The sequence below is a fragment of the Equus quagga genome, chromosome 14 (genome assembly GCF_021613505.1).
Source record: "Equus quagga isolate Etosha38 chromosome 14, UCLA_HA_Equagga_1.0, whole genome shotgun sequence".
Taxonomy (NCBI): Eukaryota; Metazoa; Chordata; class Mammalia; order Perissodactyla; family Equidae; genus Equus; species Equus quagga.
Window position 1 is genome coordinate 62,137,498 of NC_060280.1, and position 26,831 is coordinate 62,164,328.

The 26,831-nt window shown below is 39.5% G+C and overlaps 1 protein-coding gene across 5 annotated transcripts in view; it reads right to left on the reverse strand.

Annotated features, from left to right (window-relative positions):
• Positions 1 to 1,595: 1,595 nt before the first annotated feature.
• The window catches only part of USP28 (ubiquitin specific peptidase 28), a 58,904-nt gene continuing 33,668 nt past the window's right edge, over positions 1,596 to 26,831 (reverse strand). For 2 of the 5 annotated variants that reach the window (XM_046685539.1, XM_046685538.1), the window contains exons 11-26: positions 24,918 to 25,045; positions 22,246 to 22,341; positions 18,790 to 18,969; positions 16,546 to 16,766; positions 15,452 to 15,522; positions 13,609 to 13,837; positions 11,223 to 11,417; positions 10,491 to 10,630; positions 10,137 to 10,316; positions 8,493 to 8,588; positions 7,616 to 7,794; positions 7,420 to 7,498; positions 6,531 to 6,610; positions 5,865 to 5,988; positions 3,945 to 4,140; positions 1,596 to 2,820 (exon numbers count right to left, since the gene is read on the reverse strand). In XM_046685539.1, coding sequence (XP_046541495.1) covers positions 2,645 to 2,820; positions 3,945 to 4,140; positions 5,865 to 5,988; positions 6,531 to 6,610; positions 7,420 to 7,498; positions 7,616 to 7,794; positions 8,493 to 8,588; positions 10,137 to 10,316; positions 10,491 to 10,630; positions 11,223 to 11,417; positions 13,609 to 13,837; positions 15,452 to 15,522; positions 16,546 to 16,766; positions 18,790 to 18,969; positions 22,246 to 22,341; positions 24,918 to 25,045 — 2,370 coding nt within the window. In that variant the 3' untranslated portion in view covers positions 1,596 to 2,644. The remainder of the gene's footprint in view (positions 2,821 to 3,944; positions 4,141 to 5,864; positions 5,989 to 6,530; positions 6,611 to 7,419; positions 7,499 to 7,615; positions 7,795 to 8,492; positions 8,589 to 10,136; positions 10,317 to 10,490; positions 10,631 to 11,222; positions 11,418 to 13,608; positions 13,838 to 15,451; positions 15,523 to 16,545; positions 16,767 to 18,789; positions 18,970 to 22,245; positions 22,342 to 24,917; positions 25,046 to 26,831) is intronic. The other 3 variants (XM_046685542.1, XM_046685541.1, XM_046685540.1) reach the window with 2 other exon arrangements.

Below are 26,831 nucleotides of genomic sequence, written 5' to 3' on the forward strand. Positions count from 1 at the left end.
TACATAAATGTTCCTGGCAGCATTATGTGTAGCAGCCAAAAACTGGAAACAACTTAAACAACAATTAGCAGAATAAATTTTAAGATATACTCATACAATGAAATACAATAAACTGAGCAATAAAAATGAATAGATCACAGCTACAATTAATTCCCCCTTCTATCCTACCCTTGATATATCCCAGCCCTTCATTCAATCCTCGCCTCTAGTTCTTTAAATTGTTCTGTTGTATGTATCCACTTCACACCTCTTTCTTCAAGTGGGTAGGGTAAAAATGAGTTTATATGCCTCATAGGTCTTAAAAGAGCTAACAAATACAAACAGAAAAGGATTGCAATTTCAGGTAACCATGGAAAGGCTAACCCCAGTCTCAACGGAATTTATGCTGATGTCAAGTACCCTGCCCAAATTCTTGAATCATTTTAGGTAAAGGTCATATAGGTTTCTTCTTCCTTCTCCCCACCTCCCTACTCCTCATCCTTTTTTCACACCCTTTAAATATGTAAAAACCATTCCTGGTCTCAGGCAGTTTGTGGACCCTGTAAGAAACCAAGCTGTACCTACAGTGAAGAAAAAGAAACGACTTTTCAGCACTCCCCCTGGTGGTTTGAGTGCATCCAAATGATACAAACTTTTCAACACCACACACTATACACTACAGATGTCCATCTGCTCCTTTCGTGGCCAACTGTAAATCCCAATAGCTCATTAGAAAATAACTAATTTGGAAAGATACAAAGCAAAAGATTTTACAAGATTACCAAGGACAGTTGAGCAGTCGTTAAAAGCAAAGGCCATGAAGTGAGACCACCTGGCTGCACTACTTTCTTCTCTGACTTAGGACAAACCATAGTCCCCATCATCATCGCAAGGTTGTTATATTAAGTGAAATAATATAACTGTGCATAGTACTCAATAATGACAGAGATTTAAAAGTGAAAGGTAAATGGTGGTACTTAGAATTTTAAATAATAAAATGTAATCAATGGCAGGGGGCACAGTGGTTAAGTTTCTGCACTCCACGTCAGTGGCCTGGGGTTCACGGGTTCGGATCCAAGGTGCGGACTTACACACCGCTCATCAAGCCATGCTGTGGTGGCATCCCACATACAAAATAGAGGAAGATTGGCACAGATGTTAGCTCAGGGCCAATCTTCCTCACCAAAAAGAAAAGGTAACCAACGGGTAAGAAAACTGATCAATTCCCATGAAACAAATGTTTGCAATTAGCTTTAAAACACAAAAGCACCTCTGACTATCTGTAAAAGATGGCCTAAACATTAATTTAATCACAATATAAGAAATTCAGCTTTAAGAAAATAATTTTTTTTGCTTTCTAAATTTGACAAATTACAAAGTGGATACCCGTACATGCAATACGACTGGCGCATGAGACGAAAAGGTATCAGTCACCACTAGGTGCTGCTCAAGAACTGTTGCCTGCTCTCATTTCATCCCATTAAGTTTCTCAACCCTTTAATCTGCTTTTTTCTTTTAAAGAAGAAAAACCAAAACATGACAAATGCTTACTGAGTTCATCCATTTCCAAAGTATAAAATTAATATTTAAATAAAGGCCATACTGCACACCAGAGGTAAAACAAATACTTTTATTGCACATTTATAAAATCTGCATAGTTGTATTAAGTGTTCTTCCCTCCCATGATTCCCTCATTAATCTTAAAATTTGCTTAAAACCCAGTATCCAATCTGGAGCCTTTTAAAAATGGTCAACAGGGGATAGTTCTCTCTCTACATATACATATATATAAGTTTTGTTTTCTTTTTACAAACCCACATCCTTTACTTTTCCAAAGCAAAAAAGGGTAAGGGCATCAAAATGTTCTTTTGGGCCAGAAGCAGCCTTAGACATCTGTTTTTGACAATTTTCAGATGCTAGAAAATTTTACCTAAATGGTTAACAACTATCAAAATGCTATCTCTAGTCAAGTTTCACAATTCTATTCCACCTAAAGTCCCTAATGCCTTCCTTTCTTTCACTCAGGACTGAGTATGAGGTTTTCTGGTTTAATTAAAAATATAAAATAAAAGAGACAGAAGAAAGGAGAGGCAGCTTTGACTTTTCAGCATCTTACTGCCACATGACCTTATATTCAACCCACATGTAAAAGGGCAGTGGTTCATCACTAATCCATTTTGTCATCTCCTGTCAAAACCCAGGCAAGGTCTGTATTTCTCAACCCTTACAGTGAAGAATTCTTAAATGTCATCCATATTTGATAAAATAACTAGTAGCTTTTCTTCTGGTTCAGGTTCTGATGAATCACCCTTCTATTCTGCTGTCAAAAATATGTAAGCCTGAAAGATAATTTAAAAATTGGCAAGAGGCTTAGAAAAGCCCAAGCACTCTCGTAGGTACCAGAGGCATTTCAGGTCTTCTGGCATAATTCAATACTTTAATACACTGGTGCCTGCCTTTTTAAGTGAAATTGCTTTTATGATTCTGTACCTAAAAAGTGCAATTTTATTTTCAATCCTTCTTTACACACACAGCACGGTTGGGGTCTGGATCTGAATCTGACTTTCCCACCCAGTCCTTTTCCCAAGGTAAGCACTGTGATGACAGACTTTTGGACAACAGGCAAGCAACCAAAGACCAGGATAGGCCTTGAGTATGTGGGGGCTTAGTTCACTGTCACAGCTGAAACCCCTTGAATTGACTCCATGACCGCTGCAAATCGGCTACAAAGGTCATAGGGAGAATTAGGTCGAATAGTCGGAGGCTCCTTCAAGACAATGATTTCTGTAGAAGGATCTAGAAGCCTGGGTAGAAACTCCCCTAAGCACAGCTGCAGATTCTCTGTGGAGGGAAAACGGACAGTTACATACACAGCTAAACAGAACTCTAAATAAAAACTACTAAGTCTGCAACTATACGAGAAGGTCAGTACCCAACCTCACAGGTCAAAGCATTATGCCGGCCAGCTAACAACAAATGAGGATTCTTTCAGGCCAAACCAGGAACAAAGACCTACTTGCCAAATATACCACAGCTTTAAGTCACAGCTTTAAGCCATTTGACATTTGGCAAAATAACACTGTATATTCACTTCATTATGGACCGATCTTCTAAACAATCATCCTCTAAAAATTTGAGAGAGTGGGTGGATATAATACTCTGTACCATAAATATAATGATGCTGTCTTCTTTCAAATGATTAAAATATCCAAGCATGTATACATGGCATAAAGTAAAGCTATGTATCTACCACACATGGTCCAAACAAAAATTGAAGACACTGAAAGGAAATTCACAGCTACTAATTATTATAGAATTTTTCAATAAATATTATAAACAAACACTTTAACAAGCCAAGAGAATATCTTTACATCAGTGAAAAACTAACAAAGAGAATTCATTCTAGAATATACACCATCTTTCTAAGTCTACCAAACTCACCTAAAAATAACTAGTTTTAGGCTCCCTCTCGAAAATGCTTTGGACAAGCAAGGATATTCCATTCACTAATTTATTAATGTTGAAGGCATTATTATTAATAACATGTTTATGTCTTGCAACTTCAAGTCACAGGGAAATTTAGTTATGGTACCCCTCAGGTAATCAAGTTGTACATATAGATTTTGATTTTTAAACTATAAAATTAGAATTCAGATTTTGGCAGATGAAAAAGTAATAGAAGTCTGATATTCCTGGAGAGCAGTGATTTTTGCAAACAGAGCTTGCTGGCTGTCTGTGGAACTGCTTCAGTAGCCAGAGGAGGTAATAACAGAGGCTAAAAGGGGCAGAGGCCCAGGCTCCCATTGCTCGTTTTGATAGCACAGAACGCTTTTAACTCACTTATATGCTAGGGGGTTCCAATAATCTCTTAATAAGGTCTGTCAACCACTGCTATACAGTGAGACCAGCGTAATTTCTAGAATTCTCAAGAGCCTTAGAAATTATTGGAAGTGCTAACAACATACCTGCAATATCTTGCCCAAGGTAAGAGCACCAATGGTTTCTCATGATCTCAATGGCATCTAGGTCATCCTTGGAGATATCATTATTAATGATAAGGTGAATGCAGGGAATGATCAACTCATTCATCACATTAATGCCCTCTGTTACCGAGTTGTCATCATTTGTTTCAAAGAGAGAAGCTGCTTTGGCATTCAGCTCCTAAAGATAAAAGGCAGAGCGAAAAAAGTCTGAAAAAGATAACTATCTATTTTAGAAGAACCTAAATAAGTGGTTCCCAAACTTTACTGCACATTAAAATTGCCTGGGAATCTTTAAAAACTACTGATGCCCCACCTCAGACATGCTAATTTAATTGGTATGCTGGTGACCTGGGCACTGGCATTTTCCAAAAGCTCCCTAGGTGCTTCTAATGCAGCAAAGTCTCTGACCCACCAGCCTATGCTTCCAAGTCAAGGTCATGCTTAACCCCTGCTTCTACCAAAAGGCCTATTCAACGCTTCTCAACCTCCAGGGAGCATCAGAATCACCTGCAGAGGACATGCTGATGCTCAGGCCCCTCCCCAGAGAGCCTGGTTTAAGTGTCTGGGGAGGAGCCTGAGCGTCACCACTGTGTGAAAGCTCCCTAGGTGACTCTGAGGCACACTGAGGGTTGAGAGCCAGTGACGGAAAGAACCTGAATCACTGTTGCCGTCTACGAGTGGAAGCTGAGCAAGATATTCAAAATGTAACCTGTATTTGGGGATTTACAAAATAGAAGCATGGCTCTAGGGGGCCGGCCCTGTGGCCGAGTGTTTAAAGTTCCGCATGCTCCACTTCAGTGGCCCAGGTTCGCAGGTTCGGATCCCAGGTGTGGACCGACTCCACTCATCAGCCATGCTGTGGAGGTGTCCCACATATAAAGTAGAGGAAGACTGGCACAGATATTAGCTCAAGGCTAATGTTCCTCAAGAAAGAAACAAAAAAGAGAAGGACTGGCAACGGATGTTAGCTCAGGGTGAATCTTCCTCACAAAATAAATAAATAATGGCTCTAAAAAAATTCAGATGCATCAAATCTACAAGGCCCCTTTTTCAGCTTCAAAATGTCCTGCCATACTTGTAACTGATACAGAAATCAAAGTATAAATCAGAAAATGAACCTCTTGAGGTGAACATATGTCATGACTTAATCCCCTCCATTTGGTGTTGTTAACAAGGCAGTGGTAGAAACGCTGGCCTGACTCTTCTCATGAAGGGCAATTCCGCTGGGTGTCAGGGAAGACAAACACACAATCTGAGGGCAAGCCACCTCTTTGTAGTTCTCTGAAGGACAAGCACCTGTATAAAACCCTGGGCAGGCAGAGGCCATACGGGTCTGCCTTTCCAGGTGGCTGCCAAATGCAAAGTAGGGCAGGAGGGATCTTCAGTGGTGCATGCCAATGAAGTTAACAGAACAGCAGAACCAACGCTTATGGTTCATACTTTTTTTTAAAAACTGGAGTCTCTTTAGAAGTCATGAAAACTCTCACCTACCAGCTTAGCATGGAACACAGAAAAACACTGCATGCCTTCAACACACATTTATCAGATGCCTCCTATGTGCCAGGCACAGAGGAAACAGCTGAATAAGAAAAGGATCTGTGCTCAAGGAACTCACAATCTAGTAGGAAAGCAATGACATAAAAGCTATAATGCAGGAACACATCAAGGGCCCAGAAAAAGGGACAATTGATTCTCAGCCTAACTTCTATCAGGGGTTGAAGAATGATACTTAAGTAACTTAAAATAATCTATTTCAACGTAAAACTGTTCTTGAGAGTTTGGAAAAGTCTAGAACCTACTAGAGATTGTTTGTTTTTTAAGTTGTATTTCTTCATGGCTTCAAGGAGCAGAGGTTACAATACGATAAAATAAAAACTGTAAGGCTTTACAAACAGTACACACCAGAAGGCATTTTCTCCGGTACAAAGCGATCACGGACTCCTTCACCCCGCGGCGAGGCCCCTTCATCAGCAGCGTGGCATTGCTCTGATATGCATACACTAGGTAGGAAAGCGCCTCTTGGTACCTTAGAAAACGGCAGACAAACAACGGCTCAGTGCTCCTTCTCCAAAATCCAGGCCTTAGACCTCACTGTTCTCTAATACAAAAATTTACTGGGGTGCAATTACAGAAAAGTCTTAAAGATAGACAAGCCTGAGGGCCAAAGACTGCAGCCAGTTTCAGCTCTTCTACAAACCGGCCAAGAAACCCAAGGCAAATCAAGAAACGTCCCTAGGCTCCAGTTTTTCCCAACTCTAAAACAAAGAGTGGACTTGATGCTCACTAAGGCCCATGCCAACTCTAAAATTCATTCTCTGAGTTCATTTGTCACAAAGCAAGTGTAGCTGTTATATCTCTTTACTAATAAACCTATTATTACAGGAAGGATGAAAAACAATGTATGATGTTCAGTGCAAAACTGAAGTGAAACACTGGAACAAACAGAGGCACACGGGCGCAGGTGACAAGGGGGGTGATGCGGGCTGTGACTCTCTGTATTCCTCGGTGGGCATAAATAAATAACAGCGTCCTGACCAATAATCTGAGTGACAAAAAAAACCAGCATACTTTCCTTTTTGATACAGTTCCAGGCCTGTTAGGAGATACACAGACACCTTTCGAAACAAACTATAATCTTCATGCCACTTCTGAAAAGGAATGACTGCCATTAACAATTATGACCAAAACAAACGATTTCTACGCTCTCTACCACAGTAAGTTTTAAACTCAATACAAATATTTATTGAGCACATGTGACCAAGCACAAAAACAACAAACACAAAAGCTTTCAGAGAACAACATATTCAACATTTAGAATAAAAATCTACCGCAGACCTTAATTTTCAATGTTCTGTTCCTTCCACTGAGGAACAGAAATATTTATTTCATATGAGCTCTAGAATTTATCTTACTGCCCAACACCCATGTCAAAGTCATTCAGCTCTGGTTTAAATGAGTGAGCTCTCAAGTTCTGATGACACCTCAAGAGGTAGGGAAGATGGAAGGACAAGACCACTCCAGTCACAAAGAGCAACACGCAAGCTCAGTAGGGTGTGGGGGACATACCTTCGGTGGTACATAACATTGTTTTATGTAGACCCCAATGCTTGCTTAAAAAATTGTAATTATATATGCATTTTAATGCAAGAAATTGAATTTCTAATATAGAAACATTAGAAAACTATATTATTTAAAACCAAAACCATGAATTCAAAAATTTTATTGCCTAGGACAAGCCTAAAGTACTTATTTAAGGAAAATGAAGTGTTGATTCATTCTAACAGAAGAATGGAACAAAGAAATCCGCTATTCTGAAGCAAGAAAAGATCACTTATCCATTCTTAGCCAGTTTTTCGGGGGCCAGGGGGGACAAGTCAGTCTGTGACAACCTAAAATTGTTAGTTTTGCCTCAGGAAATAATGTTTTTTGTCTTGTAGATTTATAGGAAAGACTTCACCTTGTACTCTTCCATATTCATGTCATCTGGACCAATCTCCTTCAGTTTAGCTTGAGCCACTTTCATAATACTGATTGACCTGTGTGGGACAAAGTTCAGAGAGCAATCACAGGGTCGGTGCACAGCTCCCGCCTCGGAGGAGTTAGTCAAGCCGGCAGCAGAAGGAGGGTGATTCACCTGCATGTTCCCTTCTTACCTTTCATCATAGCTGAGATTTTTATCCGCAAACTGTTCCAAAAGGGTCCGTTCTACCACCCTCTTGGGTGCTTCATTTTGGAAAAAGTAGATAAGCACATGTTGAAGTCGAGGATCACTGTGGGAGGTGGGGGTCTCCTTGGCAAGCTGATAGAGTCTGGAGTATTCTTCATGGAATGCCTATTAACGACAGAACTGAGAGTTAGAAAAGGGGGCACTGCGGGCTTTTGCACACAGAAACTGAGGGCTATGGAGGCTTACCTAACTCTAACAAGACTTGTAAGAAATTCTTATTGAGGAATGACAGAGGCAACCAGGAATTCTCTAAGTTGTTTGCATTTCCCAAGGGATGAAACTCCTCTGGCATTCTGGGACCAAAGACAGACTGTACTCATAAGAAACTCATTTTTCTCATGAAGTTCTCAGAAAAACAAATATTTAGCTTTACTTCTTTCAGGCATAACCTTGAGTACCAAGGACCTCAATTTTAAAAATCCACATAAATGCAATTTATTCAAGTACCTTAAATTTTATTCAAGTACTTTAAAAAGCATGGCCCACTTTCTTATATTAATGCCCCCAAATTACAAAGGCAATGTCTCACTCACAGCTTTATTAATAGACATTTCCTAAGAACAACGCGCCCTCAGGCCAGGTGTGACACGGAACGGCAGGGCCCCCCCAAGGCTGCCAGAGCACCAAGAGCAGAGGAGAGCCCCGCATTGCGGGGCACCTTGTTCATCAGTGAGACAGGACAGGGAGTTTTACGTCTTACTTCAATGAAAGACACTTTTAATCTCATTTTTACCATAATAGCATTACTGCCCATTATTATGATACCTATGGTACAAGGATTAGAATTTAAAAAACAGAGATACCTTAATAAGCCCTGCTTCAGACCCATCTCGGTCAAAGGTCTGACGGGCTTTAGCTATGGCCAGGATGACCCCTTGCATGGCAGGGCTCAGCATCACCTACCACAAGAGGGCACAAACACAGAGAGAAAAAGGAGAGAAGAAAGGTTCAAAAGAAGACTGCACGAGAGAAAGGCGCACAGGCTGCTGAAGGGCAGCGGGGCAGCGTGCTCCTGGGCAGCCTCTACTGCAAGTCAGGGCGCACGCACCTATTCACGCTCTCACAGCCCGCCCCGCCACACAGTGTCAAGACCTAGCCCAAGACAAGTGACGCCTATCTATCCTCTCTAATTGAGCAGATGAATAAAGACCTATGTCTAAAAATACCTACAAAATGGCGCTGCTGAAAAACCAAGTCAAATTATAGCTCTCAGAAGGGAAGTGTCTGAATGAGAATTCCAATTTAGTTCTGTAGTTTGAACATACATCCTAAATACACAAACATTTTAGAGTTTTACTAGAAAGAACAGTACATTTAAAACAGTCTGGAAATAGGGAATACACAAATATAATTATAAAATGAAAACCTTTCCATGATTTAAAAAGAACATCCCACAAGAAACACTAGAAATCTGAGGGACAGGATTCATGATTATTTATGCGCAGTGACAAGTGAAAAGGAGACAGACAGTGAATAACTTGGGATTCTCCAGCTTCTTTCTCAAGCTTTACAATTAAAAACAACTCCAGGGGCTGGAGCGGTGGTGTAGCAGTTAAGTTCGCATGCTCCACTTTGATGGCCCAGTGTTCGCCGGTTCAGATCCCGGGCATGGACGCACACATCACTTATCAAGCCGTGCTGTGGCAGGCATCCCACATATAAAGTAGAGGAAGATGGGCATGGACGTTAGCTCAGGGCCAGTCTTCCTCAGCAAAAAGAGGACTTGCGGTGGATGTTAGCGCAGGGCTAATCTTCCTCAAAAAAAAAAAAGCTTCAATTCATATGGGTTCTGCTTGCTAGATTAACTAAAAATTTCATATTTAGAGGGAAAACAGTGGACTAATATTAACAAAGATTCCTAACTTAAAATTAAAAGGCAATTTTTTTGTTCATTACCAAAAAAGGAACTAATTTCTACCTTTCTGAGTGATCCAGACTCTGCGGCGACCCCCATAAGTGTATGCCTGGGTAGACCTATACTGGGAACAAGCTATCTTTTTAAAAATGGTAACTAGGGTCAAAACCAGATAGGCCTTCTTATTTATTATTTGTTTCAAAGAGAAAATATTTACTATTTATATTTAATATATAAATATTTATATTTACTAAAATATAACTATTGCCAAACACCTTTAAAAAGCATATTCAGGGGCCAGCCCAGTGGCATAGTGGTTAAGTACGTGCACTCTGCTTCAGCGGCCCAGGGTTTGCAGGTTTGGATCCTGGGTGAGGACTTATACACTACTCATCAAGCCATGCTGTGGTGGTGTCCCACATACAAAATAGAGGAAGACTGGCACAGATGTTAGCTCAGGGCCAATCTTCCTCATCAAAAAAAAAAAAAAAAAAAAATATATATATATATATATATATATATATATACAGTCACATGAGAAGGGAATGTAAGACTGACAACAAGCAGCTAAATCCTGCACTCATCTTTGTACCTCCTCATCATATCCATCTGCATCAGATCTAACCAGAATCCTTCCCACACTGGGAATCTCGACTTCAGAGACCTCAGAATTAGGCTGGGCAGCAGATTCTGCATCATTAGTCTTTTGGGGCTGTTCTGACTGCTCTGCAAGGTTTGTTTCCGGGGGCATGGGCTTCTTGGGTTCAGTTTCCTTAAGCCGTGGCAGAAGAATGAAGAGAAAGAGGAGGAAAAAACAGGAGAAATAAAGAGGGATTGGTTAAACACAGCAGAAACACAGAAAAACAGAAATGTGAGAAAACTGCAGCAATTATCGCTGAAAGCCTGCCCCTTTGAAGGGGAATTTGGGCTTCTGAGTCACGCTCACCTCACTCAGGGCTGCTTCTACACCACTCTTCTCATAGGCACGTGCCGTGTTTGCAATAGCCTGGGCAGTCTGCTCCTTTACAATCACAGCGTGCTCAGACGACAGGCAGCGAGCCCCATGAGAAGAGGCTACTGGAGGCTCTGATAAACAATTACACAGAAGAATTAGCACGTGATGGGAAGTAACGTCTAGAACACTCTGTAAAAGGTAAGCAGGATGGATACAAAGTTTAACATACAACCCTTCTAACAAACCTTGTAAAAGAAAAATCTACACAAATCTTCCCTAGAAACCAGTGACTAGAAGAAATGGCTTCTTCAGCACAAACCCACTGATGATTCTGTAAAATGTAATGTGCTCCCAACTTTGTCATATTTCTTTATGCCAAGAAGCTTTCCTACAACCAACCGTCTGTTAGGAAGATTATCTTTGGAGAACAGTTTTCATAAAGTCTACCTAGTATTCTATCACAGTTTCACCTATAACCTGGGAAATAGGCCAAAACTAAACAGTGTGAAAGTACAGGTGGCTAGGCTTTCTGACATTACTTCTGCTCACGAGAAACCACATTCTAAAGCCACAAGTTATTCCAGCAGGTTGTGCAATGCCACCTAGATCGGTACGACACTGTGCGGACTGTGCATCACTCCAGCAGCTGAGGCGCACGGGCTGCCTGAGGGGGCGAAGCACGAGCGCCGCTAGCTCACTGGTGTGAGCGGTCTTCTTGGCTACCTTGTGACGTGGAGAAGTCCTGTGATGCGGAGCTGGTGGAGGACTCCATCTGAGGGATTTTGCAAGACTGCTCTTCTTCCCACTCCTCCACCTCCTGCTCGAACCTCCAGTTGTCTTCCTGAATGTAATGCTTCAGTTCAACAGACAGGGCTTCCACTTCTCCTAACATCTGATCGGATTCATCAGGGGCTGCCTCTGAGGAAGAACACAGACAGTGACAATGGAGTACCATCCAGTGACAGGTCATGAGGAATCAAAAGGTTCTTTCTGGAAAGAAAAAGAATATGACAGTTTGTCCCTTTTTTCCTAATAAAAAATACATACAAAACCCATTAGTAGTACTGACAGTACAAGGCCAACAGTCACAGCACAGCAATAGCAGCGCCTGGCATAGTAGTAGGCGGACATGCATTGAATATCTATTGAATGACTGACTGACTGACAATGAATGAATGAATGACAGAGAGTAAGGATTTGGAATAGAGGTCAGTCACTGCCAAAGCAGCAAGAACGGACCAAATATTTCTTGGAAATTCAGAAAATCATTAGATCCAATGGAAATTTCAAGCTAAATGGTTTTATCAATGTAACCATTGCACCTATTTTTTTTTTTAATAGATTGGCCCTGAGCTAACATCTGGTGTCAATCATTTTTTTTCTTCTTCTCTCCAAAGGCCCCCAGTACATAACTGTATATTTTAGTTATAGGTCCTTCTATTTGTGCTATATGGGATGCCACCTCAACACAGCCTGACAAGTGGGGCCACGTCTGTGCCCAGGATCCAAACTGGTAAAACCCCGGGCCACTGAACTGGAGCGTGTGAACTTAACCACTCTGCCACGGGGCCGGCCCCAGCACCTATTATTGATTGTAGATAACTTATGGCTACAGTAGGTACTGATATTGATGGTTATAGATAGTATATAGTAGATGTCGATGGTTAGAGATGAATTCCAAGACATTTATACTGCCTCAAGTTTCACACAATTAAGTGCTATCAGAAAGCAGTTTGATACAATGGTTAGACGGTCAATAACAGATGGTCATTAAAAGTTATGATGAAAAATGGCAAGAACATATTAAATTTCACTTCTAACCCTGTGACCAAAACAAAACAAAAAAACCTACAGTAGAATGTTATCTACTTACTGGTTGCCACTAACTAGTCTTTTCACTAAGCAAATGACAGTTTCCACTTGCTTAGCTCCATAATACAAAAATGAGCCACACATGTGATAACAAGGCTCCCATATACCACCAATAGCCAGAACAGTCATTTGTACAGTAACTCCCACAAACAGCTGTTCCTGCTTTCACACTGCAAATATGCAATCACGAAGATCAGTTCCTGCTCAGTGATTGTTCTCCCATCCCCATCCCCCAAACACACTAGCAAATCAGACAACGTGCTGCCTGGACAAAACGCCTCACATGTTTTCTTACTTACACAAAAAGTTTGAATACTAAAAGAAAAAGCTTTCTATGATCTTTGATATGAAACGCTGGTCATAGAACCTCTCACGGAAGATGTGAAAGGGATAAGGAGAAAATAATGCAAATGGAAAACAGCACAGAATTTGAAGTCAGAACTAGATCTGAATCTTGGGCCCACCATTTATTTATTGCCTGTATGACTGGACAACTGGAGCAGCTCAGCTGGAAAATGGGGATAATAAGAATTCCTACCCTGCCTATCTTCCTTTTACAGTTATAAGTTATTAGAGAGAGAAAGTTTGAAAGCAGGCAGTAAGTACCAATATAAATGATAATTACGATTGTTCTTAGCACCAGTGATAGTATTACGAGAAGTATGACACTGTTCAGGCAACTCCACTTGTAAACTTTAGCTCTCCTCCAGAGGGTGCAAAAATATGTGCAGGATAAGGATGTCACTAAAAAAGAAAAAACTAGAGACAACTTAAAAGTCTCTTAATGGGAGGCTGGTTTAATAAATTACATACATATTCCATGCAATGGAATTATTATGCACTTGTTAAAAAGAATGAGTTGGTTCTATTCATGAAAATATACAGATTTGCTGAGATACATTAATTAATACAAAAGATGCAGAATAGAATGGAAAAATATCCCATTTGGGGAAAAAAATGAGGTGAGGGAGACATATCGATAAACAAAATCCAGCATCTGCAGGGAACATTTCTTGAAGACTACGTAAGAAAGCCTGCAATGGATACTCGGTGGCGGGACCAGGGCTCAAGGATGGAGTAGGAAAGCAAACTTCTTTTGTGCTGTTTGTATTTTTTAAATGCATTATTACTTTACAATAAATTCTAGTTTAAATTTTCTTAAGCAACTGTTAGACTGTTTCCTTCCCTGAGCAGCACAGCTGTTCCCCATCTCTGGCTTCGGCTAAGATATTTTTACCTGCACTGAAGTGGGGTAGCTTGTCGTTAATGTACATCAGACAGTACGCACTAACATTTCTCAGGCCCCCATAGGAATCTCTTTCAAGTTCTTCCCAGGAAGATTCGGTAACAGAGATGTCATTGTACTTGAGCCAGACTTGTCGGGGTTGATTGTAGATATAGGCCCAGTAGTGTCCGGCATTTGCTTGTCCTTCATGAACAAGAACCGCATGCAAGCGATAAGGCACCTGCAAATCAGAAGGCACGTTCCTGAGTGAGATTAAGCAAAGTATTCTGACAAAGTTTAGGTTATTAAAATTCAAAATTACTCCCAACTCTCAGACAGGAAAACTACTTATATATACACGTTTGATACGGGGTTCCCAGCATAACGTCTTGTTGATTCAAGATGAACCAACAAAACCACAGCCTTGGAATCTACCACGTACGTCTCAGTTCCCGGATCTTTACAAGCAGACTGTTACCTTGATGACCACTCTGCGGACTCCTTCAACTCTAAACCCCTACGATTATAGTTCTGAAACCAAAGATAACCTAGACCTGTTTATCCCCCTAAGTCCAAACTCAGTTCATCTTCAACTAGAACCACCTTGACTACTCATGTGAAGAAAATGTTTACCATATTTGGGACCGACAAGTTTAGCAGCTATCTTCTTCCATGTTTACTTTACTTAGTACCAAAATTTAAGTTAGCATATTTCATTATGAATCAGTCACATGTTCCCTACGTTTCTTCTTTTTCTTTTTCTGCTTCTTTCCCCCAAATCCCCCCAGTACATAGTCTTACATTTCAGTTGTGGGTCCTTCTAGTTGTGGCACGTGGGACGCCGCCTCAGCGTGGCCTGACGAGCGGTGCCATGTCCGCGTTCAGGATCTGAACTGGCAAAACCCTGGGCCGCCGAAGCGGAGCGCACAAACTTAACCACTTGGCCATGGGGCTGGCCCCCTATGTTTCTTCTTGAGAGTGATCATCTACCTATCTGGAGTGAAGACCCTTTTAACCACATACTTGCGTGTTTCAACATTTGAAAAGCATATATTTTTTTCAATATGGAGAAAATACAGCAATGCTTAAGTGTCAAGTAAGTAGTGAAGAAGGAAAGGAAAGTCAGCCACAGAGTCAAATTAAACTTACATTTAGTCAACACCTTGACATGTTTTTACCAGTGGTGAAATTTCTGAAATAACACTAAAGACAAAATGGGGAAAATCCAAGATTGACAGGTCGCATTCCTTCTACTCGTGGAGAACTGTGCCTCCATGCAACCCTGGAAAGAGAGCTCTCCTCCTGCAGCTGTTCACACAGAACACCCAGAGAAGTCACACCCCTGCCCAGAGCCTCCTTTTCCCTCCATGCCCAGAATGTTATTCTAAACAAAAATTTATGTGGATAATAAGAATTTCTGCCCATTTCCCTTTTGGGGTTGGAGAAAGTTTGAAAGTGCTGCTAAAGGAAGAATCACAAAGGATCGTGGAACTCTGGAAAGAATGGGTTACTAGTCTCTATGCACGCTACTTAATTACCATTGCACTACTTAACTTACCATTTTATGAGAAATTTTTCTTACTAGTCGACAGCAAACCTTTTTATTGTGTGAAAAAATACCATGTGGCAGAATCAAAACAAAAGTTTTAGGTTCTATTGTTAATAAAACATATATTGCCTTTTTTACCCTAAAATAAAGAAACAGAACAATATCTGCTTCTTTCCTAAGTTTATTCTTATATCTCAGGGAGATTCCCACTTGGTTTCAAAGTAAACCATCAAATTTTGTTTTTATATCTACCATTGGCACCACTAGAACATGCCTTGACCACTTTCCCATCCATTTTCATCCTACCTGACGAAGGAGAGGATCACAGTACATCTGCTCAATAGTCTGGGTAGTGCTTGCAATGCAATTCTTTAAATCTGTTAAGAAAGAATATTTAGTTAAGACGATTTCATTCCACATCACACAGGCTGCTTCAACTAAGCAAAGACCCCTGCTTATCTCCACCTGGGACTCTATTTCAGCTTCACTCTATGAACCACAAAGCAGTACACGGTTTTCAAGCACCTGGTGCTTTATTTTATGAAAGCTTTTGGTTCAATATAATAAACTTATATAATCACACAACATATATAACATATGTGATTACACGACATAATATAACTTATTACATTACATAATATAATTACATTAAGGTTTTAAAAAATTATCTCTTATAATTAGAACCAAAATTTCTTAAAGAGGAAACAATCTCTATCTAGAAAAAGACCTTAATGAGTCACTTGGGTGTAAAATATATGTTCCAGAGACAGGACTGGAAAGGAGAAGGCAGAGCAAAAGGTAGGGTTAAATTTCTGTGAATAAGAACTTGGGAGGAATCCGGACTTTTATTTTTATTTTCTTGCTCTCCAGATAAAAGGAGAAAGGAAGGGGAGGGGGGAAAGTCTGAGCAACATGACAAAGAAGCCAAAGGACTTTTAAGATCAAAATGCTGAATAATTTGATTTTAGTTTGTGTGGATTGCTCAAATATTCTCTACCTGACTAACCTTCAGTAAAGAATGCTTCACATAGAAAAGGCTTCTAAAGGCAGGAATACAGGAAAGCTAAATTCTAAGTCTGGGTCAAGTGAAGCCAGAGTTCAGACAACTGCAGCAAGAGGAATCAGCAGATGCAGACAAATTCCAGCCAAAGGTGATCATCAGTGTGTAAGCTACTCAGGAATTACCGGAAATTGTCAAGAGGGATCTTTCCAGTTGTATATGGGAGTGTGAACCTACCTTATGGGGAACTAAAAGCACAAAAGATGTCACCGCCACCATGCCGAAATTCAACAGCATATATGGTAACTGCAGGGAGTGTACCCAAGGCGCCTCACTTCCAAACAGTCAAGACACAGAAAAGGCACAGAGTAACTGTTCGACAGGTTTTAAAAGAGCCAACCTTGTATATCCTGCTCGATCTCACTCCTCCACCTCTGAAGACAGGTCTTAACAAAGTTTATCTCCTCATCTGTGACCGTTCGAGGAGCTGGCCGTGCGGGCATTTCCATGGAAGACCGGGAAGCCCTCAGCGGATTATTCACTGTCTCAGACTTGTGTAGACAATCTTCACAAGAAGAGAAGGAACTTTCAACATCCTGAGAAGAGCTTTCTTTACTTGTACTGAAAGGAGACAAAAATGATGTTCATGCAATAATTTCCAAAATATGCCTCTGCCTAAATTAATGTCCTTTGTAAAGGAAAGCTGCTATATGGAAAAGGACGACTATAATTTAGTGAGCATTTGTTCTGCGAAGGTACTGAGTCAAACCTTTTCTTTCTGAGCACCATCTCATTTAACACAACTGCTTATGAGGCAGATACTATTACCATCCCTATTTTACCAGTTACAAACCTAAGGTTCAGAGAAATTAAGCAACCTACCCAAGTTCACCCAGCTGGTACATGATGGAGAGGGCTTTAAACCCAGATCTGCCTGAGTCTACAGCTCACACTCTCTAACCACTCATCAGAACGCCTTCTCATAAGAAGGGACAAGAAGGAAGATGGAGAAGAGAAGACTGGGACTGGAAGAATCAAGACATCAACTACAGAGTTTCCAAGATGCAACCAACTAAAGTGACACTACCCATCCAGGAATAAAATATGCAGAATCAAGAAAAATGAAGCATCAGCTGAACATCCTGTGTTCTCACTGGAATACAACCAGGTGGCCCCTGGGAGAGCACATGGGGCAGGACTTAAAGGCATTCAATCTCAGCTGCCACCACTCCTTGGCTAAACGCCCAAGGAAAAGTTAGTAATCTAACACCTCAGGTAAGGAATCTAACACCTCGGCTACAAAATGTAAACGTTAACTTCTTTACATCATTGCAGGAAACTAACTGAGAATACAGCATGTAAAGTAAACGTTAATTCATCTACTAATGAACTACTGTCAAACAAACTGCACACAGACAAAGCAGCGGGAATAGAAACTAAGCTTCTAATTGTACTCAGGTTTCTGTTTCACACCAAAGCTGAAGAGCACAAACTTCCCTTAGCTCTGACTTAAAAGAAACGCTCAACTCCTTACTCCTCCCACCCCCGTCTCGCATGCAGAAAATACTACAGGAAACCTCTTTTCCCTAACCCACACATATCAAAGAATAAGCCCAACACAAGCAAAAGAGCAGATATCCCAAGCTCAGAAGAGATCTCTGTCTCTCTCTCACACACATGCATACTGTAATTTTAAAATCTAATAATATCAGGCAGTATTATTTTATGTGATTAAACAGCCTGCCCGACCACTTTTAAAAATTAAAGGCATTTATATTTCATAAAGAATATGAAAACATTCTATTAAAAAAATCCAAACACAAAGGGAGAACGTAAAAAGTAAAAGAACCCCCATCTCTAGCCTCATGTCACCCCTTAGAGATAATTATTCTTAACATTTGGAATGGTCTATCCAGATATGCATTTCCACGCATACATGGATGAATAAATATTAATATGGGGGGAGAGTTGGGAGAATGGTTGGGTTTTTTTTACCATAAAAGTCTAACTTTTTTTTTATGGGTTCTAGTGTTTTTATTAGCCAGGACACACACATCAAATTTGATCCGTGCTGACCCTACGATCAAATTTGGCTCCTCTAGGCCACAAAGCTTGTTGAGCTGGAATACATTCAGAGAGCTCATGTGACTGGTCTTGTTTCTTCACTAGATGTGCCCCTCTGGGCTGTCCTCCTCAATTTCTAGCCAGTTCTTTTTCATGTCTTAATTTTCTATTTACAAATTAGTCTCTCTTTCTTTGATGTTTACTTAGTCATGCATACTTCTCAGCACATGGGAGATGAGATGTTCTGGAAGATCAGGGCTGGAGGATCCCTCTGAGAAAGGCCTTTAGTGGCAGCTAGCTAATAGTCAGCTCAAAATCAAGCAGCCCTGGTGGAGCGTGAACACCATTCCCAACAGTTCAGGAGCCTCTGAAATAATGCCCCCATCCCATGGGCAAGACGACTGCGCTGGGGGGGATTATGAACACTCCCACCCAAGTGACAGTTGGCAAAATCCCACCCTTTAAGACAAAGAGCTCACAGCCCTTGAGCTCTTATGGGGTGAATGGTGGAAAGATGGTGCTTAGTTGAAATTAAACCAAAAAGACAACATAGTCTATCTTTAAAATTTGTTTTTATTACCTTTCCTCGGATGTCAGGTCAGAACCCGGAGAGTGCACTGAAGAAACTGGTAACGTCACACGGGCATCACTCTGGGACGAAGAGCTTTCTGAGGCAGGTTTTGTACTAGCAAATTCAATAACATACTTCAGCATGTCTGGGAGCGGGAACCGAGCCGGGCCCGAGCCGTACTTCACGTACCTGAGAGGCAAAGACAATGGTGCTCTACTGGCCAGGTCTGTCTTGTATTTTGAGACTTGCTGACAAAAGATCTGCTGTTGTGTGGAAAGTCAACTGACAGGCTAATTCTTAAAGGCTACACAATATTTAATATGTTACTCAATCTAACACGTAAAAATTCTCTAACTACCAAAGTAAAACTTGATGACAATCTACATTTTTATACCTGGCAGAAAACATTTCAAATGGGCTTCTAATCAAAGTCAGGCAAGTCAGACCTTCTCTTGATATTATATCACATTTAGGCTTTGGTCATAAAAGTAAATTCTGTTTCTTAAAGGAAAACAGATATATTACCAGTACTCAAATCTGAAAATAATGCTGGTGAGCTAGTACCCAAGGGTTTTTTCTTGGCTGCCCTTTAGAGCAACTATTTTACAATTTAAGAGAAAGCTGGAAATGGGAAGTAGGTGTTGCTAATGGTGAGAGTTTAAGAAAACTGACAAATCTTTCCTCTGCAGAGTCCTAAGTACCCTATTATTCATACACTCGTTCAATAGCATAGGCCTACTACTGAATAGTATAAACTACTGAAGATTTCTTTGGGATCAGTAAATAATAAATATTTACAATATGTAATCAAAATAATTAAAAAATTACTTTAATAATATCCAATATTCTGCCATTACTAGTATAGGTCAGACTCAGTAAAGAGATTTATTTTAATGAATTCTATAGCCCACTATAGTAAACAGAGTTTTTAAATGGTACAATTATTAAGTTGAATGGTTGGTACAGGTAAACCCTATAATTCTGGGATTCCACTTACAAGGGATGAGTCACTTCACATTTTTCTTCTCTGAACAAAGTAGAAGAAAAAAGAGGTACAGAACTAAGAAGAAGGAGAATTGTCTGTTTCTATATTAAAAAGGACACTATGAAATGAAAATGCTAGTGGAAATAAAGTACAATGCAACTCCACATATTGGTGGTAGAGGGTATGTAGCAAAGACACTTCATCTTCACTAATTTAAAGGAGAAGCAGAATTAGGAGCTGCCTGCCACCGAGAGCTGCAGCTTTCACTGGAACGGACGTCAAACGTGTAAAAGTTGAGGAACCTTGGAGAACTGTTCTATTCCTTAGACGTATTTTCTCCCCTTAATTTCGGCTGCTTTCAGCTTACCTAAACTCCACTTACCTTTCAAGATCTACTTTCTCCATGGCATCACCCTCATTATTCCACCCTCCCAGCGCTGGAAAGAACACGTCCCCTCTCTGAACTCCTACAGTACATGAACTAAAAGCCTTGTGTCCATCCCATAGACACTGCTAACATGACATGTCTTCTTAAGCACTTAGTGTTTATGAAAAGAATTAACTAATATATGACTGGCCTGGACCAAAGGAAACATTTTCTTACTAGCAATGCAGCACTGAACTATGTCAAAGGGTTTTAAGTCATCACTTTACATCTGTAACTCTTCCCAGGGTTGCTGTATGCATTTTAATATGATACTTATACAAAATTTCAGGAAAAATTTTTCTCTAAGAAACCTATCTTCAGTTGTGTGACATAATCATTTTCCTTTTCTTCTACTGAATTCCTTTAGACAACTTTTAGGCCCAACTACTTCATACAATGCAGCATCTGTATTAATTTAGTAGGATCAGAGCAAACGTAGTTTCAAAAAAGATGTCTATGCTGTATACAAGAAATCTTATTTTTAATATTACATCAAGGTATCTCAGAGAAGAAATGGTGAACATTTTCTTTCTTTCTTTCTTTTTTATTTCTGCTGAGGATGATTGGCCCTTAACTAACATCTGTGCCAGTCCTCTTCTATTTTGTATATGGGTCATTGCCACATCATGGCTGCCAGCAAGTGGTGTGGGTTCATGCCCAGGAACCAAACCCAGGCGGCTAAAGCAGAACACACTGAACTTAACCACTAGGCCACAGGGCCAGCCCCCTACTTTCGATTTTTTTAACAATAAAAGTAATGCAGGTACCTGATAAGCAAATTCAAATACAAAAAAGTGTAAAACAAACCACAAAAGTCATCTACCCCACCTCAGTTCTACTACCTAATGGTATCCTTTAACAGTTTCTTGTATATTTCCCCAGGAATATGTCACATATAGACAGGCGATTTAAAAAAAAAATTGTCCAAGTAAAATTCTCTGAAACTTTAAAAGGCATTTTATTTTAAAAAGAAAGTGCTAGAGAAAATGCTCCTATACTCTATCTTAGAATTTAAATAAGCCAGAATGCCTTGTTGGTTACTGGTAAATTGAGTATTTGTGAGCTATAATACATTAGGTATGTTTGGTTCTATGAAAACAATTAAAATTTTCCAATCTTACAAAGTATCACTAAAACGTTAAAAGTAAACTATTGCTGCATGTAGAGAGCTCTGTAAATCACTTCCAGGACCGTATCTGAGGAATCAATCCTCAGCTTAAGTCTATATTAAGACAAACAGATGACTGATCACAGTACATCTTGGACAAGCTCTTCCGAAGTGAGAGAGGAAGCTGGGGGAGGGGGAAGGGTCTATCCTGGGCTGGTATGGAAAAGTGCAGCCTCTCAGGGAAATTAATGACCTAGCAAAGGAGTGGGTGGAGATAGGGTGGTGGCAGCAGCAAAATTAAGTAGATGAGTGGGAAAAAGCCATTGACATTGAATGGGATTTCCTTCTTTAAATTCTAAATCAATGAGATCTATCTTGACTAGAAAGAAATTACTCGACTCCTCTTTAGGAAGTCATAGAGTGATTCCACAGAAATAGTGCAAAACAAACAAACAAAAAGGGAAAGATTCTCCGTAAGAGAAAGGACTTTGTGTCAGACATATTAGCCCTTTTAATCAGTCAGCTCTGCTCTAGGTAGAACAGTGTTTTTTTTAATCTTTCCCAGACACTTTCAAATTACTCCCAGACACGTGGGAAACTGCTTTCCCACGACAAAGAGATTGGAGTATTTTGACAGTTACCTCTCTCATATTTATGAAAAAGATACCAAGGAGAGTAGAAAAAGTGAAGGGCTAGGAAATCTGGACTTGAGTCTTCTTGAGGTCACTGCCAGTAACTAACTGTGCCACTGTGGGTCACTTAGGTCCCCTGGGACTCATGGATACTATTAGTTCATTTTAAAGACTGCTTCACACTTAGAAAAAAAATTTTCTTAGCTATTTTATAAAATATACTAACAAATACTTAATTTTTAAATAGGAGCAAATTATGATTTTAATGTTCTCCTCTTGCACGTTTCTAAGCACAAAGCTGTCCGCGACTCACCTTTCCAGTTTTTGCTGCAGAACTTTTACTTCCTCCTTCAGCTTTCGAACGCACTCTCTCTTACTTCGAATGAGCTCTTTACTCCTGTACATGTACCTAAGCAAATGATAATCCCACAAACACAATTTATATTTAAAAACATTAATGACACAAAGTCTCAGCAAACTAAGGATACACGGAAATATCCTCAATCAGACAAACAGCATCTACGAAAACACAAAGCAAACATCATACTTAACGGTGAAAGACAGAAAGCTTTCCCCTAAGATCAGGAACAACTCAAGGATGCCTACTCTCGCTTCTTCTATTCAATGTTTTATTGGAGACGTAGTCAGTGCAATAAGGTTAAAAAAAAAAAAGAAAGAAAGAAAAGGTATAGAGATAGTAAAGGAAGAAGTAAAACTGCCCTTACTTGCAGATGACATGATCATCTACATAGAAAAATCTCAAGGAATCTACAAAAATGCACCAGAACTAGTAAGTGAGTTTAGTAAGGTCAAAAGATAAAGTCAATTAAAAAAGAGAGGGAAAAAATCTACTGCATTTCTGTATACTTGTAAAGAACAAATGGAAAGTACAATTTTTAAAAAACCATACAATGACATCAAAAGCATGCATTAGTTAGGGATAAACTTAATAAGATATGTGCAAGACCTATACACTAAAAATCATAAAACACTGTTGAGAGAAATTAAGTCTTAAACAAATAGAGCTATACCATGTTCATGGACTGAAGGAATGAAAACTGTTAAGATGTCAATTTCCTCAAATTGATCTACAGGTTCAACACAATCCCAATCAAAATCTCAATAGCTATTAGGTAGAAAATGACAAGCTGATTCTAATATTTATATAGACAGGCAAAGGCCCAAAACAATTTTGAAAAAAGAAAAACAAAGTTGGAAGATCTACACTACCTGATGTCAAGATTTACAATAAAGCGACAGTAATCAAGACAACATGGCACTGGCCTAAGATTAGACAACAGACAGAATACAGACTCCAGAAACAGATCCACAAATAGATGTCCAATTAATTTTTGACAAAAGTATCAAGGTAATTCAATAGAGGAAAGGAGAGTCTTTTCAACAAATGGTACTGGAATAACTGGACATCCACATGCCTCCATTCCTCCTCCTGCAAAAAAAACCCCTCACCTCATACTATATATAAAAATAAACTCTAAATGGGTCATAGACATGAAGATAAAGTTAAAATTACAAAATTTCTAGGCAAAAATAGAACAAAATTTTTGTGACCTTGGGTTGAGAAAGATTTCTTAATTAGGACACAAAAAGCACAAACTATAAAAGAGAAACTGATACATTAGACTTCATTAAAACTAAAAATTCCTAGTCTTCTAAAGACACTAGTACAAAAATGGAACAGACAAGCAAGACAACAAATATTTGGATTTCTATCTAAAATATATAAAGAATTCTTACAACTCAGTATGAACACAACCAACCCAATTAAAGCAGACAGAAGATCTGGACAGATACTTCACCAAAGAAAATACACAAATGACCATTAATCAAGCACATGAAAAGATGCTCAACATCGTTAGTTATCAGGGAAATATAAATCAAAAGAAATTAAGATATTCCTACAAACCCACTAGAATGGCTAAAATTAAAAAGACTGATAATCGCAAGCATTGGTGAGGATTTGGAGCAACTGGAGTTCTCTGCTGGTAGGAATGAAAAATTATTCAGTCACTTTTGAAAATACTTTGGAAATTTTTTATAAAGTTAAACATACACTTTTCATACAACTCAGCAATCTCACTCCTAGTTATTTTACCCAGAAGCATAAAAACCACATTAACACATCTGTGAGTGTTCACAGCAGCTTTATTCATAGTAGCCTAAAACTGGATACATATGAAATGTCCATCAATTGGTGAGTGGAAAAAATATCGCAGTACATCCATACAATGGAATACTACTCAATAATATCAAAGAACAAACCACTGATACATGCAACAACATGGATGAATCCCAAAAACATTATCCTAAATGAAAGAAAATGGTCACAACAGGGTACATACTGAATATAAATGTCACTGATATGACATTGTAGAAATGGCAAAACTATAGGGCCAGAAAACAACAAAGTGGTTACCAGGGCCTGGAGGTAGGGGAAGGGACTGGCTGCAAAGGGGAGGAGGGAGCCTTCTGGGTGGTGGAAACGTTCTATATCTTGACTGTGATGGTGGTTACCTGGCTGCACACATTTGTCAAAGCTCACTGGCTATACACCTAAGAATGGTAACTTTTTTGTGTGTAAACTATACATCAGTAAACCAGACTTTAAAAAGATTAAAATTCTATAATATAAGTCTCTCTAGAAGTTCTTTCCCCAGAAATACAAATAGTATTCAGACTAGAAAGAAATACACTGGGGTTACTCCAGATACTGTTCTTCACCCCCAAATTAGCAGGGCTTTCACCTAAAGCCTACCCACTCAAATTGCGGTCCAGAGATCAGAAGCATCATTAGCATCACCCTGAGAGCTTCTTAGAAATGCAAACTCTTGGCCCCAACTTAGATCCACTGAATCCAAATCTGCATATTATCAAGACCTCCAGGTGATTCCTATGCACGATACACTTAGTACATGCTCACTTCTGCTGCAATACATCGAGACGACAATTTCCCACAGAACTCACCTGTCCATATAAATGATCTGAGGAAACTCCAGCTTATTGTGAATTTTCTCTGGCTGACCAAGGGACTGATTGAACTCAAATCTTGAGAGCTCAAAGGTCAACACCGGAGGTAGCTTTGTAAACCAACGCTGCGTCAAGAGTAGAAATGTTGGAGAAAGAAGTTAATTTTAGGAACCAGCAGCAGCCAGATTTAAAACACCCCTCATCAAAGTTTCTTCTTTTGGTATAGAATTTATATTCAAACCAAACTCATACTAGAACTTTGTTTAGTCCCAAATACTAAAGGAAATGACCACTTAGAATTATGCCCTCTTAGAGAATATGATTGAAGAGTCCTCAAGACTCCAAATTTAGGAGCCAGTCAACAGCATTTTATTCAAATATCATCCTCAGAAATAATCACCCTTAAATATGTGAACTGCACCAAGCTTCTACACAACTCATTCCTTACGTCATCAGTATTCAAAAGAGGCTCAAACTTGAAGAAAATGGCCAGCCAACCAAAGAATTAGAAATTATGATCTAAACAGCATATAACATAAGAGACAACGATCTCTATGAATCAGCTCAAAAGACTAATAGGTGTACATACATTATATACTATTATCTACAGTCTTTACTATTTATTTACAGTATTTATTTACACAATTTGAATCCCCTTTATGTCTAAAAAGCCTCACGATTATGAGTTCTCAACTTTCTGAGAAAATCTCTCAATTCCAAGAATTTGCATGTCTCCTGAGAGACCCAATCAAACCAACCTACAACGTTTCAAGAAAAGAAAGCGCTGACTTATAAAAAAGATCTCACTGTCACTGATCCTGGATGAGGAAAAGCTAAACCAGGAAGGGCATTTCTCTTCAATTCACCTGTATGCCAGAGGTCTGTATGAATCGCTTTACCCCTTTACCAAAGGTGCAAACAGCCACGCTCCCTTCTCACACCCTGTTGGCATGAGGTGAATCCAGATAGTCTGTGTGATGGTACCCAGGGCTAAATCTAAACAAGCATAATGATTTTCATTTTTTTATAGAGTTCCTAGCCTTGAATAAAGGTCTCCAGAGGTCTAGCAGCTAATGAACACTCCTTCTCTTTTGTAAGAGCCTGCATCAGCTCTGCACAGAGGGCACAGATGTTATGCCTCTCAATGTGGAATCAGTACTTCCTCTGAAAACTAAGGAGGCGGTAGCTCTCTCCAGTTGCCACTGCTCTACAGCTAATATACTTTGACAAGGCTCATCTTAGGCTTCCTATTTTAATTCAAGAAAGCTTTTCTTTCTCCTACAGTAATTACCAAGTTGGACTCATATAAGTCACAATTTTGTTTCAAAATGTATACAAAAGGAGAATAATCCAAGCTGTGTGGTGTTGACAATTAAGCTACAAATGCAACTCACAAATTCTTAACCCAACTAGAATTTTGAGATATTAATTACCCTTGCTCTCTAACTTCCCACTTTCTTTCCAACCCACAAAAATAAATAAATGAATATTAAATTTAAAAGCAAAGGCAGAATTTACAACCGAGAACAATAAATACTATAATAGGGAAAATATTCTAAATGGCATACCATAGGAGTTAATCACTGTACTTTTACCCTCCGAAAATATGGAGGCAGTGGGTTCTCCCTACTCAGGTACAGGTAGGCTTCAACAGAAAGAGAGAAACTTGATCATACTTAAAACATCAGAAGCAGCACACAACCTTTATATGATTAACTCAAATTCACACTTTTAGTAAAGAATTCATTTATCAAACACTAAGACTCACTAGTTCATATCAACTCATGAGAGACTTCAGACTAGTTCAAGTTCTGTTAAGTGTAAAGTTATTTAGCATGTGATGGGAAAATAGTTTGCCAAAAAGCACAGTCCTACTTAACTGGTTTTGCCATTGGCACAGCAAATAAAAAA